The sequence below is a fragment of the Schistocerca piceifrons genome, chromosome 2 (genome assembly GCF_021461385.2).
Source record: "Schistocerca piceifrons isolate TAMUIC-IGC-003096 chromosome 2, iqSchPice1.1, whole genome shotgun sequence".
Classification (NCBI taxonomy): domain Eukaryota; kingdom Metazoa; phylum Arthropoda; class Insecta; order Orthoptera; family Acrididae; genus Schistocerca; species Schistocerca piceifrons.
The window spans coordinates 766,968,745-766,989,490 of record NC_060139.1 but is presented as its reverse complement, the minus strand read 5'-3'; the positions used below and the strand labels follow the sequence as shown (position 1 = coordinate 766,989,490).

Sequence of the window (20,746 nt, the reverse complement as noted above, 5' to 3'; positions counted from 1 at the left end):
GTCATAACAATGATGTTTTGGTTGAACTCTATCTTCTTTCCAATTATTATACACTTCATTTTTTACTCATCTGCCTTTTATGGCTGTATGCTTCAGAAACTCCACTGCATTCTTCCTTTTCATCATTATTTCCTGATATTTGTCAGGAGCATTGCCACTGTCTGACATGTTAGCACCAATAACAGTAGAAATCAAATACACCAAAGAGTAAGAGGGAATATAGCTTATTCTCTATGTTTAAAACACTGCTGACAACAGTTTTGCATTTACTTCAAACCAATGAGATAATGTTCTAATGGAATCAACTGAGATAAAATTAGTATATGACCTTGCAAACAGAGACATATGATTTTCTTTGTATTTTGCACGACCTGGCACCGTTTATTACGCTACACAATGAATTGTTGCCATAAGAAAGACATGTGCTGCAGTAAGCTCTGATTTTAGTCACTGGTAAGTGGTTAATGTGTATTTCATCTTCCATGGTATTGGTTTAAGTTGTGTAGCATTGACAGCCTCACTTACAGAAGTTACCTTCTATTTCCTAGTGTAGCAGGGGAGGGGGAGGGGGGGGGGGAGGACTGTCTGCTGAAATATTGGATACTGGCTATCTTTGACATAAGATGCACTTGCACTCTTGTGAACTTTTCAGACTTCTTGTTATCTCGTTGGGTCATATGTACAATTTTGTTCATAGTCCCTAAGAAGACTAAAGTTATCAGCCACCTATGAGTAGCTGTGGCTTTGCCAATTTCAAAGACTCAACCTCAATCCAATCATCTGGCACAGTCCTACCACTGTTGATGGGCACCACAGTTTGAAAGTATTCTAACTCATTCTATGCATCTGTTGGGTTGATAAGTTTCAACAAAGCTATTTTTCCATTATTATGAAGAAGCACTTACAGCAGTTCTGTCAAGCTACCAGCAATACTAATTGTCCATTCAAGTGTCTTAATCCATTATCCTACATTTCACTTCACAGTATAGTTGTTGGAACATTACACAAATGACCCATCTAAATGCATTTCATTTGCGCAATCTGTTATATCCTAGCCAGTAATGCCACCCGAGCCCGCTGCCAAAAGGTTGGCAGCATCAAAGTCCGGACGCCATCCGCATAAGCAGCGCCAGCAAGACAGGAAATCGCCGCAAGTCTGCGCACGCCACCGCTGGCTTCTGGGTTCTTAAGCGCTGGAGTCACGAGCACTAGGACAGTTCTGTATTCGCCGCTCAGTTGTATACTCGCCACCGAATTGTGTACTTGCTAGTCAGTTGTGTGTTCATCGCAGCAGAGTTGTGGTTTGTCGTCAGCCGACGCTGACCTAGCCGCTCCGACTCGAACTAGACAGATTTCTGTAGACACGGAGTTCACTACTGTGATTCTGTATCTTCGTTAATAAAGATAAGTACTGACTTTTATTTAATCAGAGTGTTTGGGTTTTCATCTTTCTGTTCACTGTTCCAGCGGACCGGTCGGCCCACTATTAAAAGTGTGGCGGTGACTTCGTAAGCCGTTTCTACAGCGAATTGTTTGTCGCTATGAACGCCGCCACAAAACAATCTATCAGCAGTAAGGATATTTTCACACATAATATTACGAAGTTAATAATTCTTTAATACAAAAATAATGATCATACAATGCAGTCTTTCATCTTTGGTGATTATCAGATTATCTAGCATTAAAAGACAATGTGAAAGACACCAAAACATACCTTTGACCATGGGCTCAAGCCCACATAACAAAAATCATCAGGCAAAATACACAGAGATATACCAGAATATGAACTGTCAGTCATATTGTCTGATGAAATACCACACATTTATGCATACTGTACTGACTAATAAATATTATGTACAAATTTTAATAATGAGAGTTTTCGTTCATGTGCACATTATTCGCACATTACCCAAAAAATTATTAAATATATTTTCAAATACAAATGTAACGTACCTTGTTCATTACCTGCAGATATTGTTGACTGCTCACTAATTGTTACTGTGGGCTCACTCAAATCTTTATGTTTCTTATAATGGACTTTCGCTCTTTTAAAACCTGCAATCATATACAAATCTTTGACTGTGCAGACTACAGAAATAAATGTTACAAAAATGTCCAAGCCATCAAACAAGTAACTATGGACGTAATGAAGCCATGACATATGCAAGTAATTATCTCATTATTAAATTAATTATCTCATTATTAAATGGAGGTTACAGAAAGTCGATTTCTTATCATCATTTCATTAGAGGCAAGTAAATATTGACGGCACTGGCTGTGATTCTGTGTGCAAAGAAGGGGCTTCTATCATATATATGGCCCAAAAATGATTTTCCTGGATTGACGGATTATTCTGACATCCACTTGTAACAGGTACTCATGTTACCTTGAATACAAGTGAGACTGGCTTTAAAGTTATCAATGCCCAATTTTGGAAAACAGATTACTGAAAAATAATTATTGCACAATTCAGTGCATAAAATTGTAACTAAAAGTGCTTCATACAGTGCGAGAAATGCCAAGAAAAGAGTTATGGAAATACCAGAAATTCATTCATCATGTTAGACAAGATAAACAGATCAGGCTGAAACCAAATTGAAATGGTATTGGTGCTATCATTTTAATACACAAATTACTTGGACAAATGATTCTTGTCTGAGTAAAACTAGGCTTTAAAGGGTGGCTTGAAGTTGACAGTGGAGTATTATGGTCCAATTGCATGTGGTAAGTCCTAGCCTTCCTTCAATTTGAGGAAATGTTAGGATGAAATTCAGACCAGATCAACAAAAGCTTAGCCTTACGAAGTAACATCAGTGATCTGCACTGATAGTATTATTACAAATACCAGTTCAAAAATGCAAATAAGAAGTGTTTAGATCTAGGGATTTCTAATCATTCAGCTCTGCTTATGTACCTCCCAAATGTGGAAAGCTTAAGCCTCTCAAATTGTATATAATAATAAATTTCTGCAAAAGTAATACAGATGTTTTCTGCAGTAAACTAAGTGTTGTATGGTGGCCTGTAGACCACTACATTTCAAGCACCAAAAGCTATGACAAGTTTATAAATTATTTCTTAGATGTATTCAGTGAATATTTTCCTCCCAGAACTTGGCAAAAGGAAGTAAGCAATAAACTTAAATCGATTACAAAAGGAATAAAAATCGCTAGGGTCAGGAAGAGACAGCTCTACAATGAGCCAAAACCAAACAGAACCCCTGATTTTATTATGTATGTTAAAAACTATAAAGCTGTATTCAGAAAATTTGTACCACCAGCTAAAAAATGGGGAATAATAAGATTCATCTTCCAAAATATAAATTACGATCATTTCTTTATCCATTATGATCATTTCTTTATCCAGGGTTAGGAGTCAAAGTTAAAAGTCAAGAGATTTTGAAAGCTATATTGTAGTAAACCCTTCCCAAATGTCCAGTTGTTTCAATGAATTTTTCTTAAATGTAGCAAGATCAGCCAATCAAGAAAGGCTAATTTCGTAAGCTCGTAACAGCACCGGGACACTTTTTAAAGGATGTTTAAAAAAAATCGTCCTAAGGTATGTTGAAAATGAAATACTTTCTTTAAAAAACAAAGCCTTAACTAGGTGATATGATATAGCAACATTTATAATCAAAGGTGTGTATGGTATCATATCACAACCACTATTGATTATTATAAACTAATCATTTGAAAAGGGATCTTTCCAAATGTACTGTAATGCCCTGAGATAAAACCATTATCCACAAAAAGGATGGACAAAAGATATGAAGAATAACTGTCCTCTCCCTTTTCTGCTTGTCTTCTATAAAGTATGTGAAAAGATTGCAGAAAAAAAATCAGAAATTTCTTATTACAAATAACATAATTTTTAAAAACCAGTTCCAGTTCAAATGTAAATGCCATCAATGAATTTACTAAAAAGATAAGCTTCACATTAGTTAAGGATATAAAGGTCACAGGAATATTCTGTAATCTGACTAAAGCATTTGATTGAGTAAAACACCCCTTCCGTTTCCACAAATTACAGATACATGGAATCTGGGATACTGCTTTACAGTAGGTCAACTCTTACTTAACAGACAGAAAACAAAAAGTAACATTAACTACAAATTCAAGCAATTAAAAACAAACTAGCAAACAGTTTCCCAAGGAATCCCAAAAGGTTCAATATTTGGTCCCTAACTGTTCCTCTTCTATGTACACGTTCTACCACTTGCTATTGATGTTCACTCATTTTTATTTGCCAATGATTCAAGCAATTAAAAACAAACTAGCAAACAGTTTCCCAAGGAATCCCAAAAGGTTCAATATTTGGTCCCTAACTGTTCCTCTTCTATGTACACGTTCTACCACTTGCTATTGATGTTCACTCATTTTTATTTACCAATGATACATCAGTTCTAGCTGAAAATGAGCTATCTGACAGAATTGCACAAAGTGTCAAAAATATTATTTGATGTAGGTTCTGCCTTTTACACAAAAACACAGTTTTTTCTCTTGTTACCCAAACATGTTTTTGCACCTCTGTGCCATCATCAATGGGTTTTGTTTATTGAAAATGTTAGTTTACATTACATGGGTTTGCAGTATCATCTGTCTGTCATCCTGCACTGACAGCATGTCATGTTTTGTTATGACTGATCCTCCTCCTTTTGCGTTCTGAGGCCACTGCACACAAATACTGATGTACTTTGTGTAATTTCAGTTTTACAAACACCTTTCCACTTCTCACACAACATAGAACAAAACTTTGCACAATTAAAAAAAATGTAGAATGGCAACAACAGTGCCATTGTACAGAACACTGTATATTAGGCTAAGGTTCGTAGGCATCTCAAACAAGTGAATATCAGTCCAAAGTAGCACATCACCTTGTGACTCATACTGCTACTCCCACAACCATCACGCCAATTGTGCATAGAGTAGTTTTTGTTCTTCAGTAATGAAGTAAAATATGAAACAAACAAAACTTGCCTTTCATGTACACACTGTCCTCAGGTTCAGTGAATGAATCAAAATCCTCATCTGTGCAAACATTCAGAAAAATCTGTAAAATAGAAGTTCAGAATGAATTTTAAAGCAAATTTATTGAAGAACTGTAAGACATTTGATCACAAAGATTCTACATACTTCTTCAAGTGATGTATCTCTTATTCCATAAGAACAGATTTTTAGTTGCTCCGACATTTCGTCCAGACTTCTTAACAATTCTTCAAATTTATCTGTGGCATATCGCTGAGGCAATATATAAACAAAACTTGATCCTAAGCTCTGAACCAAGTGTGCTGACTCTATTTTACTTTTTATGAATTCAGTTATGGCTGTAAGAACACATCAAAATTTAATTATACAATAAAAATTGAAAGCTATAAGAAAATAAAACAAAAGAAATCAGTGTGGAAGGATTACATGTTACTATTTTCCACTTTTAGACATTGTCACAGGGCAAACTATTCTGCACACTCTATTATTTTGTTTTCACATTAGCATAATTTTTTCAGAACATTTCCCATTATGCCTAATATTTCAGCGTAAAAAATCTGTGGAACCCAATTTTAGATGTGTCTGGAAAGTAATAAAATACATTTTTCAAGGTAAGAAGCTAATCTTATTATTATAACCAATGTGAAGATTGTCTTAGGGGTGTACAGCAAACTTTCAGATTATTAAAACTAAGCACTGCATAAACATTTAACAATAATTATCAGGCATTAATATGATTATCATGCAGCTTCAAAGGAAGTATCTTAGGAGAAAAAATGGGAAATTAGTCACACACCCAATTATTCATTTACTGGTAGCCAACACTAAGCTGTTTCTATGAACTCTCTCCTTACTTTCATTATAAATATATTGTCTGATATGAGCAAGGAGGCACCTTATGACACTGTGTGTACCAGTACACCAATATTATACATCAACACAAGGAAATGTAACATTATGCAAGATGCTGGAAAGATCTGACGACATTCTTAAGAAACTGGTAAGGGTTTCAAGGAACATGTTACCCATGTCAAAACCAGTGACAGTTTAACTGGTACATCTGTATGTAAAGAGCAATTGTTAATACTAAGCCACAATGTGAAAAAGTGCACCAACAGGTCACCTTCATACAGATGCAGCTCACATAATATTTAACACAGTTAAAATTATGGGAACAAATGTAAATTTATATTATTTATGTAGAGGGGAAGGGGATGGATTGCAACTGTGTACATACTGTTTTAAGGTGTAATATTGCCAATAATGCCACACAATCATTTTTTTTTCCATCCATTATTGAAATGCAGAGTTCTACAGCAACAGGCTATATCAGTTGTCTGCTAGCACCCTTATAATGGCTCTAATCAGCCATTGCTTTTACAAGTTACATGAGTATCTGGATTCAAGGACTGAAAATTCTTGCTAATAGCCTGATAAGTAATGTTTTTCATCGCAAACAAACCTCTACGTTTACATTGTGCAGGTAACTGTTATTACTTAAGAAAACCAGCATAGTAATGCAAGAAAGCAATCGGTAGTGTAAGCAGCACTGAGTTACTATTACTAATGAAGCAACACCCCACTTTTAAGTAGCACTTTGCCTTTTCTTATTATGTTAATATCTGTCTGTGTAAGCACAAATACTGTACAGCAGTGAATTAATGAGAGGTTATCGAGAATGTTAATCCTCAAAAGTGGCATATTAAAATTCAAAATATTTTTAAGCTTCCCAGTACTTCCTAGTAATATTCTTTTTTATTCATCTGTAAAATAAATTGGTAGACTATAATCATAAGCATAGATACTTACTTGCATGAGCAACTTCTGTTCCAGCTTCCATAGTTTCCTTGAAATAAGATAGAGAGACAAAAAGTCAGAAAAAACAGATGCAATCAAAAGCAATCTCAAAACAATTCTTTAAAACTAAGATAAAATTAAAACAATTATCTGTACATTTCGTGAACAACTGAACAAGAAATAGTATTTAATTAAGTGCTGATAATCTTCTCAAAGTCTTCTTCTGAAGACAACAAAGTCATCTTCTGAAGACTTGAAGCCAGTGGAGACCACCACTAAAAACAATTTTTCTAGCAATTTCCAATTGTTTCACCACACAAACCAATTGATTATTTCTTGAAAATAGCAAAATTTAAAAATTTGCATCACAGTACCCTGCCTTTAATGAAGACAGCCAGCCTATTCTACCTTCTACCTGATGTCTAGCTTCCTTCTTACTTCTCAGTTAACTGATCAGCTGCATAGAATGCTCTTTACCTTAGAAGGATCGTTCACACTCCGTACACAATCTCATTTTTTTATAAAAAAATCTACTCACCAAGTGGGGACATCAGAAAACTCACACACACAGAAAGGTTTAACTTTTTCACACTTTTGGAGCAAGTGGTTCCTTCTTCTGGCAGAAGAGTTAAAGGGGAAGGAAGAGGGGTGAAGGAGAAAGACAGGAGAGGTTTAGGGAAAGGGGTACAGTTCAGAAAAGTCACCCAAAACCCCAGGTCATGGGAGCCTTACCAGACAGGATGAGGAGGCAAGACTTATTGTTGGGAACTGATTGTTGAGTGGGGCTTGATTGTTGGTATGTCCTCAACAATCAGTTTTTCCTTCTGATCCCGTCTTGAAAGTCTCGCCTGACCTGGGGATTTGGGTGACTTTTCTGAACTGTACCCCTTTTGCTAAACCTCTCCAGTACTTTTCCTTCACTCCTCTTCCTTGCCCTTCAACTCTTCTACCAGGAGGAGGAGCCACTGGCTCCAAAAGCTTTTAAAAGTTAAACCTTCCAGTGTGTGTGTTCTCCCGCCGCCACTTGGTGAGCAGATTTTTTCTCTACTCATTTACATTAACACAGCACAGTGTAAGCAGCAGAATGGTACAGTATTAATGTTGGGAACAAGTCAAGATGGTGTTTGTGTACAGCCAAGCAGATGGAAACAGCCGAGAGGCAGAACCTAGTCCTCCAAATCTGGTGTACGCAGAGTAGGCTGACTCCCTGCACGTTCGTCTGTCTGAAACGACCCACGATCACACAAACACCCAAAAAGAGCTTGAAACGTTGCGTGATGTTGTTGGTGTCTGTGAGGGTATTTGTTTTAGTATAGCTGTGCTCTCTCTCAACTGCCATTTCCATCACTTGGCTGTATACAAACACCATCTCGGCTTCTTTCTGACATGAGTACTGGACCATTCTGCTGCTTACAGTATGCTCTGTCAATTACACTGCCTGCAACACATAAGAAACACATGGCAAGTTGTCATGGAAACTTTTACTCATCAGCACCATCTACCATGGCAACAATCCATTTCCAGATACGTTCATAGAATCTTTTTTCCTCCATTAGAGTCCATAATCTGTCCCTCCAGTTCGTATGTTTTATTAACATTCACCCTGTATATGTGCTCTCCAGCTTGTTAAAGTGTTTATTTGGAAGCTAGCAAATTTTCATTCTCTTCTGTGGGTCTTGCGATGACTCAGTGCTTCTACTATCTGGTGAGTGGTCTCGTTTATGCTTAAACTGAATACTGAATCAAAATGACATTGATAATTCTGTAGGATGAAGAGAGAAGAAACCATGGAGAAGTTTTGAGTACAATAACAACCTAATGTCAGTTCATTTGTTATATAAAAGCTATGAAGAGAGAGGAGATTATAGAATTTGTAAACTACAACTAAATGTTAGATGGAATTAGATCAATACAAAAAAAAAACGTACAGAAATTAAAGGGAAAGAAAAAACTGGATTTTCCAGAATGTAAACAAATAGTTCAAACACCATGCACACTGCTGGGAATAAAACAAATTTATAAATATTGGACTAGCTGATTTTTCAAGAGACATGATGTACAGTATGACAAGGAAGAAAAATGCACAGCTAAACCCCACAGACATTGTATCAATCCCACCAGTGTGAGTGATCATTAATTGGTATGGAATTATAAGTTCTCAAAGCAAAGTTCTTTGCAAATAGTGGCATATTCCACTAGGTGAGGGAAGAGGATATGATGAAATGGAGAGATGTGGAAAGAAGATAACAAGAGCGTCACAAGCAAATTACGGATATGATGTCAGCATATGAGAAATCTAATCACAATCAATAAACAATGGTAAATGATACTAGTGTCCATGCTGTAGGACCATAACAATAAATTTCAGATGGAGTTGCCCACAGCTCAGAGTACACTCACAGCCCCCACAGCAGTCTTTCCAAACTAATTAAAGGAATTTTAGTATATCCATTAGGGCCTAAACAGAATCTGAGATGCAGTACTTCTAGACTTTGCAGAGTACAAGCTGTCTTAATCATTCCAATTTTCCCACGTATTTTAGAAATTGAAAAAATATGTCCGTTTCAACGAATGTGTTCTGAAGACAGGAACTCTTTCGACAACTCATGAATCCATTTGATATAAAAATGTATTATGATGAGTAAGTTTGTAGTGTGTGCATTTTTAATGACATGATCAAGATGAACATTGAGCTGAGACAGAACTAAAACATTCTATATGATGTGTATGACCACTGAAATCAATTACATACTTCAATAACATACCAACTGCAAACAAAGAAACAGAGTGAGAAGATAGAGACATGGAGCATATTAACTTTTAGTTCATAAATAATTCGGTAATCCTGTTCTTTCAAGTTATCTGCCATATACAAAACGGAACACCTTGAATGGCTAGAGATAGGACATTCATATTCACAGGACTTGTAAATTAGTACATTCTACAGAAATGATTAGCATTTGAACCAGCAGGTTTAAGGTCAATATCACAGCACAACACCACTTGCAGGTAAAATGTGCCTGTGGCTCTTATTGTTACTATAAACTGAAGATAATGGATTAGTGTGACTTGAGCAGATGTATAGGATGCCTTGCAGACATATATGCAAACCATACCTTCAAATCAGTGAGTTTGAAAGAGGACGCAAGGAAATTGCTACTCATGGGACGAAGTATTTCAGCAGTGCAACAGGCATCAACAGAATCATTCACAGAAGGATAACGAACATGACGAGATGGGACAGGTCAAACCACCTAGACTGGCCCCGAGAAGATCAACACCTCAACCGAATGGCGTTGCAGGACAGATCTGCATCCTCCTTGTCTCTAGCACAGCAGTGGAACAGTGTAATACATCATACATTATTGGAGATGACAGTCCATTGTCATTTATTATGGCATGGGTTACATGCGCGTTGTCCACTTCTCCACCTGCCTTTGATGAATGTACAGAAACATGCTAGATGTCAATGATGTATGGAGTGATATTTCCTATGACAGGATTGGCAACAGATAGTGTTTCCGGATGAATCTAGGTTCTGCTTGTTTGAAAATCATGGCCATATTTTGGTTCACTGCAGACATGGGCAGTGGCATCACAGCACCACCTCAGTGCCTTATGGTGTGGGGTGATATTGGCTACAACCACAAATCACAGTTGGTGCATGTCCATGGTAATGGACCAGTGCCATGTAAGTTAATGACACCAGCAACCTGTAGCTATACTCTTTCTGCAAAAAACACCAGACGCCATCTTTCAGCACGACAATATGTCACCCTGAATGAACACATGCCTTCTTGGTGTCACAGGAAGTCAGCCTTTTGCCCTAGCCCACCAGATCACTAGACTTGTCACCTGAATGAAATTGAATCACCAGACTTGTCGCCAGTCAAAAATGTGAGAGATATGGTGAAATGATGAGTGCAGCACTGTGACCCAAAGCTGACCACCACAGATGGACTCCGGAACCAGGTGAATACAGCCTAGATGGCTATACCACAGGATGCCATTCACGCCTTATATGCATCAATGCCATCGTGATGGAACAAATTATCGGGGCTCATGGCAAACCCTGTGCCTACTAGGCAACTGGACACATACTGAACTGAGGTGACTGAAATGCTAAATTTTTTGGCAGAACATAGTAATGTACATGTCCTGTGAACATGAACTTTCTAACTCTAGTTGCACCCATCGTCTATGGGTAGTGTCTTTGATTAGTAATTAAAATGTCATCTTTGATTAGTAGTTAAAATGTTGTCTTTGATTAGTAATTCAAATGTCCTTGGTCCCTGGTTCGAAACCTGGCACCACTTAAATTTTGATTAAAAATGAGCACTGCCAGCTGAAAACTTCCGTCATAAGAAGTCACCCTCATTGTACCAATGGGCTTGACAAGGAGGGCAGAGGAGCAGACGGAGGTTCAGGGCACACCATCATCCTTAGAGTGGGTAACTGTCCCTAAAGGTAGGAGAACCAGCAATGATCAATAGCATGATGATGCAGAAGGCAATTGAAACCACTGTACATAGTGTTTATCCACAGCACATGTCTCCTGGAATTGAAAAAGTGACATGATGATCTCCCCATTGGCATCTCTGGGAGGGGACTGCCAAGGGGGAGGTGAACATGAGAAAAAGATTGAATAACCAACAAAAAGATAACATTATATGAGTTGGAGTGTGGAATATCAGAAGCTTGAATGTGGTAGGGAAGCTAAAAAATCTGAAATGGGAAATGCAAAGCCTCAATCTAGATGTAGCAGGGGCCAGTAAATTGAAATGGAAAGGAGACAAGGATTTCTGGTCTGATGAGTATTGGCTAATATCAACAGCAGCAGAAAGTTGTATAATGGGTGTAGGATTCATTATGAATAGGAAGGTAGGGCAGAGAGAGTGTGACTGTGAACAGTTCAGTGACAGGGTTGTTCTTATCAGAATCAACAGCAAACTTACACCAACAATGATAGTTCAGGTATACATGACAATGTTGCAAGCTGAAGATGAAGTAATAGAGCTAGTGTATGAGGATACTGAAAGGGTAATACAATAAGTAAAGGGAGATGAAAATCTAATAGTCATGGAGGACTGGAATGCAGTAGAAAAAAGGTTACATAAGAATATGGGTTTGGGACAAGGAATGCGAGAGGAGAAAGACTAGCTGAGCTCTGCAATAAATTTCAGCTGGTAATAGTGAATACTCTGTTCAAGAATCACAAGAGGAGAATGTATACTTGGAAAAGGCTGGGTAATACTGGAAGATTTCAGTTAGATTTCATCATGGTTGACAGAGATTTCGATATCAGAGACTCGATTGTAAAGCGTACCCAGGAGCAGATGTAGACTCAGATCACAATGTAGCAGTGATGAGGAGTAGGCTGAAGTCTCAGAGATTAGCCAGGAAGAATCAATATGCAAAGAAGTGGGATACAGAAGTACTCAGGAATGATGAGATACGTTTGAAGTTCACTAAGGCTATAGACACAGCAATTTGGTATAGCTCAGTAGACAGAACAGTTGAAGAGGAATGACCATCTCTAAAAAGGGCAATCACAGAAGTCGGGCACAAAGAAGGTATCTGCGAAGAAACTGAGGATAACAGAAGAAATACTTCAAATAATCGATGAAAGAAGGAAGGACAAAAATGTTCAGGGAAGTTCAGGAATACAGAAATACAAGTCACTGAGGAATGAAATAAATAGGACGTGCAGGGAAGCTAAGATGAAATGGCTGCATGAAAAATGTGAAGAAATCGAAAAAGAAACGATTGGCAGTAGGACTTACTCTGCATATAGGAAAGTCAAAACAACCTTCAGTGAAATTAAATGCAAGGATGGTAACATTAAGAGTGCAACGGGAATTCCATTGTTAAATGCAGAGGAGAGAGCGGATAGGTGGAAATAGCACCTTGAATGATAGAAGATGAAACAAGGATCGATTTAGAAGAGTTGGGGGATCCAGTATTACAATCAGAATTTAAGAGAACTTTGGAGGACTTAAGATCAAATAAGGCAGACGGGATAGATAACATTCCATCAGAATTTCTAAAATCATTCGAGGAAGTGGCAACAAAATGACTATTCATGTTGGTGTGTAGAATGTATGAGTCAGGCGACATACCAACTGACTTTCCAAAAAATATCATCTACAGAATTACGAAGACTGCAAGAGCTGACAAATGTAAAAATTTTGCACAATCAGCTTAACAGCTCATACTTCCAAGTTGCTGACATGAATAACATACAGAAGAATAGAAAACAAAATTTAGGATGCGTTAAGTGACAATCAGTTTGCTTTAGGAAAGGTAAAGGCACCAGAGAGGCAATTCTGATGTTGTGGTTGATATTGGAAGCAAGGCTAAAGAAAAATCAAGACCCGTTCATAGGATTTGTCGACCCAGAAAAACCATTGGACAATGTAAAATGGTGCAAGATTGTTGAAATTATGAGAAAAATAGGGGTAAGCTATAGGGAGAGATGGTTAATATAAAATATGAACAAGAGGGAATAATACAAGTGAACAATAAGAACAAAGTGCTTGGATTAAAAAGGATGTAAGGCAGGGATGTAGTCTTTCACCTTTACTGTTCAATCTCTACATCAAAGAAGCAATGATACAAATAAAAGGAAGGTTCAGGAGTGGAATTAAAATTCAAGGTGAAAGGATATCAATGATACGATTTGCTGATGACATTGCTAGCCTGAGAGAAAGTGAAGAAGAATTACATGATCTGCTGAATGGGATGAACAGTCTAATGAGTACAGAATATGGATTGAGAGTAAATCAAAGAAAGATGAAAGTAATGAGAAGTAGCAGAAATGAGAACAGCGAGAAACTTACATTAGGACTGATGGTCATGAAGTAGATGAAGTAAACTAATTCTACTACCTAAGCAGAAAAGTAATCAATGACGGATGGAGCAAGGAGGACATCAAAAGCAGACTATCACTAGCAAAAGGGCACTCTTGACCAACAGAAATCTACTAGTACCAAACATAGACCTTAATTTGAGAAAGAAATTTCTGAGAATGTACTTTAGGAGCACAGCATTGTATGGTAGTGAAATATGGACTGTCAGAAAACCAGAACAGAAGAGAAACGAAGCATCTGAGATATGGTGTTATAGGCGAATGTTGAAAATTAGGTGGACTTATAAGGTAAGGAATGAGGAGGTTCTGTGCAGAATTGGAGAGAAAAGGAATATGTGGAAAACACTGGAAAAAGAGACAGGACAGGATGCTAGAACATCTGTTAAAACATAAGGGAGTGATTTCCATAGTACTAGAGGGACCTTTAAAGGACAAAAACTGTAGAGGAAGTCACAGATTGGAATACAGTCAGCAAATAACTGAGGACGTAGGTTGCCAGTGCTACTCTGAGATGAAGAGGTTGGCACAGGAGATGAATTCATGGCGGGCCGCATCAAACTAGTCAGAAGACTGATGACTCAAAAAATAAATAAATAAAATAAAAAACTCAAGTCATTCAAGGTGTTCTGTTTTTTCTGAACATGGGTGTAGTATACACCAGTGACCATAACTTATTTCAAAAATGTATTTATACATACGCTGAAATACAATCATGATAGTAAAAGAAAAATTAATGTACTGCATAATTAAAGATACATACCACATCACTGGAATTGTGTGAACCAAAATTATTACCATGATCTCTTATACTTGAAGAGACAGTTTCCACAGTTAAATAATAACCTTTTCCAAATCTAGATTTCAAGAACAGACTAGATCCACAACAGCGCAGTGTTCCTTCACAAATGATAGCAATACGATCACCAAGAATATCTGCTTCATCCAGAAAATGTGTTGTCAGAATAATAGTTCGACCTAAAACACAAGACAATAATATCACCAAATCAATAACTTATTACTGTGATTAGAATGAATTGTCTATTCCTCCATTGATTGTTTGCATTTGAAAATTGCCTGAATAAAAACTCATTTCCTGCTACTTAAACACAATACTGGTTAATTGCAATTTATGCTATTAATTAAATTACAAAAGGTAAAAAATACTGCTTGACAAAAAAATTGAAGCACTCACAAGACATATGTGGGTGTCAATGTAGCTTCTTACATGTACACATCATATGTGAGCACGTAAACAATTACAGTTTCAATTCTGTTACAGATAAAACAGCTGCCACGATGTGTTTGTGTTGTTCATGTTTAGTGTTGTTACCAGACTTCATGGAGTACATAAAAGGAGCGAACAACATCAGATGACAATGATGATTTTTCATTTCAGGAGCGCTCAACTGCACGGTTATCAGCGTCCATACAAATTCCCAATTGTTTCACTGTTCAGTTTCACCATTTTCCCAAATGGTGATGAAATGATTAGGACAACACAAACACCAGTCCCCAGCCAGAGAAAATCCCCAACCGTGCAGTGAGTTGAACCCGGGACCCTGTGATCCAGAGGCAGCAAAGCTACCCACCATTAGACCATGAGATCAGATGTTGAGTGAGCACTGTGAAGGACACGGAAATAACTCACACTCGTATGAGACAGCATTATTAACACATGACAGAGTTTGAAATGAGCCTCCCTGTGTATCTCCATTTGTGAGGCTGGTCAAATTGAGCAATATCCAGATATGTGGTGCATACAGATGTGGCAATGGCCTGATTCTGGACTGCATGGGAATATAAGGGAAGGCATATGCATTGTCAAGGTTCCTGTCAACCACCACAAGGGAAGATTGGTGCAGTGTGAAACAATCACATCTTAAGTCCTTCACATCTTCCCTTGCCATCTAAGAACAAGTAATGGACTCCCTGCAACATTCACTGTCATCCTGCACCATTGGTCAGGGACTAGCTGCAGTCATGTTAGGGAATCAGGGTCCTATGCATAGGCTGCCATTGCCATGATAACACCAAAGACTGTGTGTGGAGTGGTGCTGTGACCGGGCAACATGGACTGCTGATGATGGCATCACATTTTGCTTAGCAATGAATTGTGGCTCTGCACAACACCAAACAATCATCGTCAATGAGTACGGCAGCAAACTGGCATGAGATCAGATTCTTCCAATGTTTTGGAGTGTCATAGTGATGTTAGCTCTGGTGTAATGGTGTGGCAAGCCATTGAGTATGACTTCAGGTCATGGTCGGTAATGATTGAGGGAACTCTGATGGCACAATGGTACGTCAGAGAGATCCTGTCCCCTCATGTGTTACCTCTCATGTGACAGTATCATGGTGCCATTTTTCAGTACTCATGACAATGCTCATCCATGCATAGTACATGTCTCTATGAACTGTCTGCATATGTTGAGGTGTTCACATTGTCAGGAAAATCCCCAGATCTGTCCCCTATAGAGCATGTGTGGGACCAGCTCAGATGTCAATGCTCTCTCAGTGACGGTATCCTGGAAACAGCAACTGTGGGCCAACTTGCCAATGAAATCAGTGCATGGATCCAGGTCAGATGATGGTGCAAAATCACACTAATAAACAGGCTAATGAGTCAAGTTCTTCATAAATATGACTCTACTTTGTAATCACTGAAATGACCTCACATACCCTCTCCCTCTAAAACCATGAAGTTTCATTTTGCTTCATCCTCTTCCCCTGGTTGCTGCTTAGGCAGTTTAATTGCCACAAATTCTTAAAGGAACTGTAGGAAGTGCTATGAACATTTTCAAATAAATATCTTAACATAGCAAAACTGTGTCCTGGACTGCAAATCAAACCTGGTCTTTTAGCTTTTGTTGGTATTACTTTTGTAAATTAAGCTACTCAAATTCTCTCACATTCTAACACATAGCTAAAATTAGGCCGCACTCTATTCAACTTTCCAAAGTTTCAAATCAGGTCATGTGGCATGCCTGAATGGTGAAGTAGGTACGATCATTCCCCATGAAAGGCTAACAGCTTTATTGTGATGAAAGGCAAATAGTTTTACTTTGATAGTGAACACATTGCTGCAAAGTCTGAGAATGTCTCTTAAATTGTGGCTAAGTCATCCTCTGCCTTTCTCTCCTCTTCCTCCTCCTCCTTATGTGTGCCAGTCTGACAAAATATGCAGAGAAACACTTGAAGACTGAAGATTTGAACTGAGCTGTAAAGCATGCTTGAATAGTCACTTGATAAAAACATGGCTTGAACAACATAGGGCACTGATGACCTTGCTGTTCAGCACTCTAAACTACAAATCATCACCATCTTGAACAATGTAAAGTTCCCAGTACAGCACATAATTTTAATATGTTAGAAAGAATCCTTCAAATGTATTCCCCACCACACAGGAAAACATTCATTCTGGAATTTGAATGCAATTAAAAATGAGAAAGTGAGTAACAAAGTAAGAACACCTGTTGAAAATGACATGTTACATTCATTTTTCCTATTAAACTAGAGTACATAAAAATACATTACAATTGACAATTATGAAGTAATGTCCCCATTTAGTATCTCATGAAATACTGCAATAACAAAAAAAATTGACTATAGTGCAATATTCTAACCAATACACTGCTTAACTGAGTGATAACATGTTTGTCTTCCATGCTGTGGGCCTGGGTTTGATTCCTGGACAGGCTGGAGATTTTCTTCACCCGTGGACTGAGTGTTGTATTGACGTTGTCGTCGTCGTCATCATCATCATCATCATCATCATCAACATCATCACCATCACCACCACTGACACACAAGTCGCCCAATGTGGCGTCACCTGAAATAAGACTTGCAACCCGGTGCCCAAACTTCCCCGGACAGTGCCTCGAAGCCAACAATGCCACATGATCACTTCATTTCATTTCATTTTTTCAGAAATGCCAGGATGTTCCACCAGTAAGTAGTAACACTGCAGTGTACAAGGTGTTTATAAAGTGTGTCCCTTCCTCTTAAATGAGATAACACTAATAAAAACTAGAAAAAAAGGTCTTGTACACACATGTTCGGAAAAAATACTCACTGTAGTAGGCAGTATTCCCATTGACATTCACTGCTCATTGGTTGTGTTTATATCTGTACTTAGTCCTCCTACTGTGATACTGTAGTCAGACATAGGCTTATAACATCAGCCACACACTATGTATCATTCTGATAATGTGCTCACGTCAGAATACAATTAGTGGTGCTGCGTATTGTGATCAACATTAACAATAAAATGGATTCCTGTTATTCCACAGGGAAAATGGCATACATGATACTCTGCTATGGTTCAGCCAACAACATTAATCAACAGACACCCACCATGAATGACAAACAACATTCTCTATGCCATATTACATCTGAAAAAAATTCAGCAGGTTGTTACAGCAACTTGCGGACAAGGGACTCTTTGCAAAGAGGATAAGGTACATGGTAGACCTTGCACAGTTCACCTATAAGATGTGGACGAGCAAGAGAAGTGAGGATTATGCTTGAAGAAAGACAACAGATGTAGTTTACGTACTGTGAGGCACCATATCCTTTTCTCTGTCTGTGACAACAGTACTTAAGATAAAAACATCTGAATTTGGTTCAATTCTGTAGCTCAGTGATCAGCATGGCTAACTGCTGTGCAGGTGACCTGGGTTCAATTCAGGGTGTTATCAGGGTTATTTCCTTGGTGGGAGGACTGGAATGAGGTGCACTTTGCCTTGTGACACTGAGGAACTACCTGTTTAAGTAGTAATGATGCCAGGGCTGTTAACTCAGCAATGGCCATGACAGTGGTGTGCTGACCCTACATCCTTCCATACAGCATCTCATTGCCGACTGATTCCCCCCCCCCCCCCCCCCCCCCCCCCCCCAAATCCATGGCCAATGCTTCCTTCACCTGTCATTAACCCATTAGATTTTTGGTTTGAGAACATTTAAAGGGACTGGTGTGCTCCACACTCATCAACAATATGCATATGTTACAGGAATTTGTTTCAGTGATACATACCACTCCATACAAGAGATGTGCTTCCCTATGTTACGTCTTCTTACTGACAAATGATGCTCACAACTAAAAATTATAAAATAACAAGCCATAGATAAAGACACATGTCTTTTGTGACAGTTTTATTTTTATTTTGCGTGTGGTGAGCTGTATTGAGCGATGACACAAATCTTCCGCAAGTGACAGCCACCACTGTGTCCTAGTGAGAGGAAAGATCCGCTCAGACACACAAATAAGTATTCTATGGCTCACCGCCTTGTCCTGGAGATGTGCAGACTACCAAAGCACAGTTTTATCAACAATGAACCCTTATTGTGTGAGAAAGAATGTGAACTTTGAAATTTACCAAGATACTGTATGTGGAATGATGAAGATGGTCAAATAATGTAGCTCATGTAGAAGTATATGACAAAGAAGAGGTCATATAATTTGTTAACGCTAAGTAATATGGTGAGTTAATTATAAAGATGTGATGTAGCAAAGGTATTGATTCTGGATATTAAAGTAATTACAGTGATGTTGAAAAAGTAATCTGATAGAGCAATGGTCACACAAAGGAAAATAAGATCATTAAGTTTCAACTATATTTCATTAAGTTTCAACTATATTTCATTAAGTTTCAACTATATTCTTCTACTTCTTTCATAATTTTTAAGTGTTTTTTGTTGTCTCTTATTGTCTTGATTGAGACATGGGCCACACAAAATCCTATGCTTCTAGATAATTACATTAATTGCACTGTTCTCTCTCTCTCTTAAACATACTACACTGAAGTTTCAAAGAGTCATTCTTGTAATGATCAATATCTTCAATTTCCATTTACAAGATCTGGTTTCTTAACACAACACATTTTTACTCAAAATTATCATTCCTGACTATATTATATTGCTTCCTCATTTTTTTAAAACACTGATGTTGATGCAAAACAGTGTCGCATTCCATTGTTCAATTCTGACAGTTTCAAATTATTACCAGTGCTCATTCTGGCAAAAGGCCTAAAAGGGGGTGCTAAGAATCATAAATTGAGCTCCATGCTGTGAAAAAAGTAGTAATTATGGTTTGCGGTGTGACAAATTATTTTAGAAAAAATGATGGAGTACATTATCTGTCCTTCTAAACCAGGCCCATCCAAGAATTGCGCCTGGCTAGCGCGACCACGCTCCGCGGGCACAAGGCAATGTAGTTCAGCGCCACGTCCATGACTTTGTGTTGCTAGTGTCTGCATAGGAGGTAGAGAGATAGCTGTCACAGCACTGCTCTGTACAGGACTGTCCCACGGTAAGATCCAACACAAACAAAATAACAGTGGAAGTGCAGCTCTGTAAAAGTGGTCAATTAACGGTTAAACAAGCAAATCATTTACTGTTTATGAAACAATTAGTGTTCATGTGGCAAAATTACTACGCAAAGCTTTAAAAAATAATATCCAAAACAAGAATCGAACAACATCTTAGTAGTTTTCTGACCCACAGGTTGATTCTATTAGCATTGCACATGCACACTTATCTGTACAGAAGACACCTTCTGAAAGATATATCAATTTCTTAAATGAACTAGTGTCATAAATATTCTAATTTAGAAATAATTTTATGTAAGGGATATAGTGTCTGATTCTTACTATTAGTAGTTACAAGTAAACAGCTTTCTGCATCCCTTTTCAGAGTTTAGACACCAGATCCTGAGTTTCCTGTTTTGTACACAATAATTTTAATTGACCAAGTTTGAAAATTTATTTAAAAAATAGAACTAAGGTTATAAAGACCTTTAATCCTTTCAGTCAAAATTGTTAAAGAAGGCAATTAACATTTTACATGTTTTTCTTTTTCGAGGAAATGATTTTGTCTAGGTTTGGCAAAATATTGTGGGAGACTGCTAATCTCAAAGAAATAGTCAAATTTTTTTCGCTAAGTAGTGAACGGTTCTTAGTTTTAGCAAACCACATTGAAAGAACATTGGCCACATGCTTGTGCCAAAGAGGATACTTCCTCGTGGAAAAGAGCTGTAAAAGTCATCCAAAGTTTTATACATAAGAAAGCGGTCCTTCAGGCTGACATTGCACTGCAGGTCAAT

The 20,746-nt window shown here is 37.8% G+C and overlaps 1 protein-coding gene across 3 annotated transcripts in view; it reads right to left on the bottom strand.

The window, feature by feature from the left end:
- The window catches only part of LOC124777985 (ATP-binding cassette sub-family A member 7-like), a 594,849-nt gene that overhangs the window by 277,126 nt on the left and 296,977 nt on the right, over nucleotides 1-20,746 (bottom strand). For all 3 annotated transcript variants that reach the window (XR_007015818.1, XR_007015819.1, XM_047253552.1), the window contains exons 24-28: nucleotides 14,408-14,622; nucleotides 6,792-6,828; nucleotides 5,130-5,320; nucleotides 4,974-5,046; nucleotides 1,954-2,055 (exon numbers count right to left, since the gene is read on the bottom strand). Coding sequence is in view for 1 of the 3 variants with exons in the window: in XM_047253552.1 (XP_047109508.1) it covers nucleotides 1,954-2,055; nucleotides 4,974-5,046; nucleotides 5,130-5,320; nucleotides 6,792-6,828; nucleotides 14,408-14,622 (618 nt within the window). In the remaining 2 variants the exon portion in view is untranslated. The remainder of the gene's footprint in view (nucleotides 1-1,953; nucleotides 2,056-4,973; nucleotides 5,047-5,129; nucleotides 5,321-6,791; nucleotides 6,829-14,407; nucleotides 14,623-20,746) is intronic.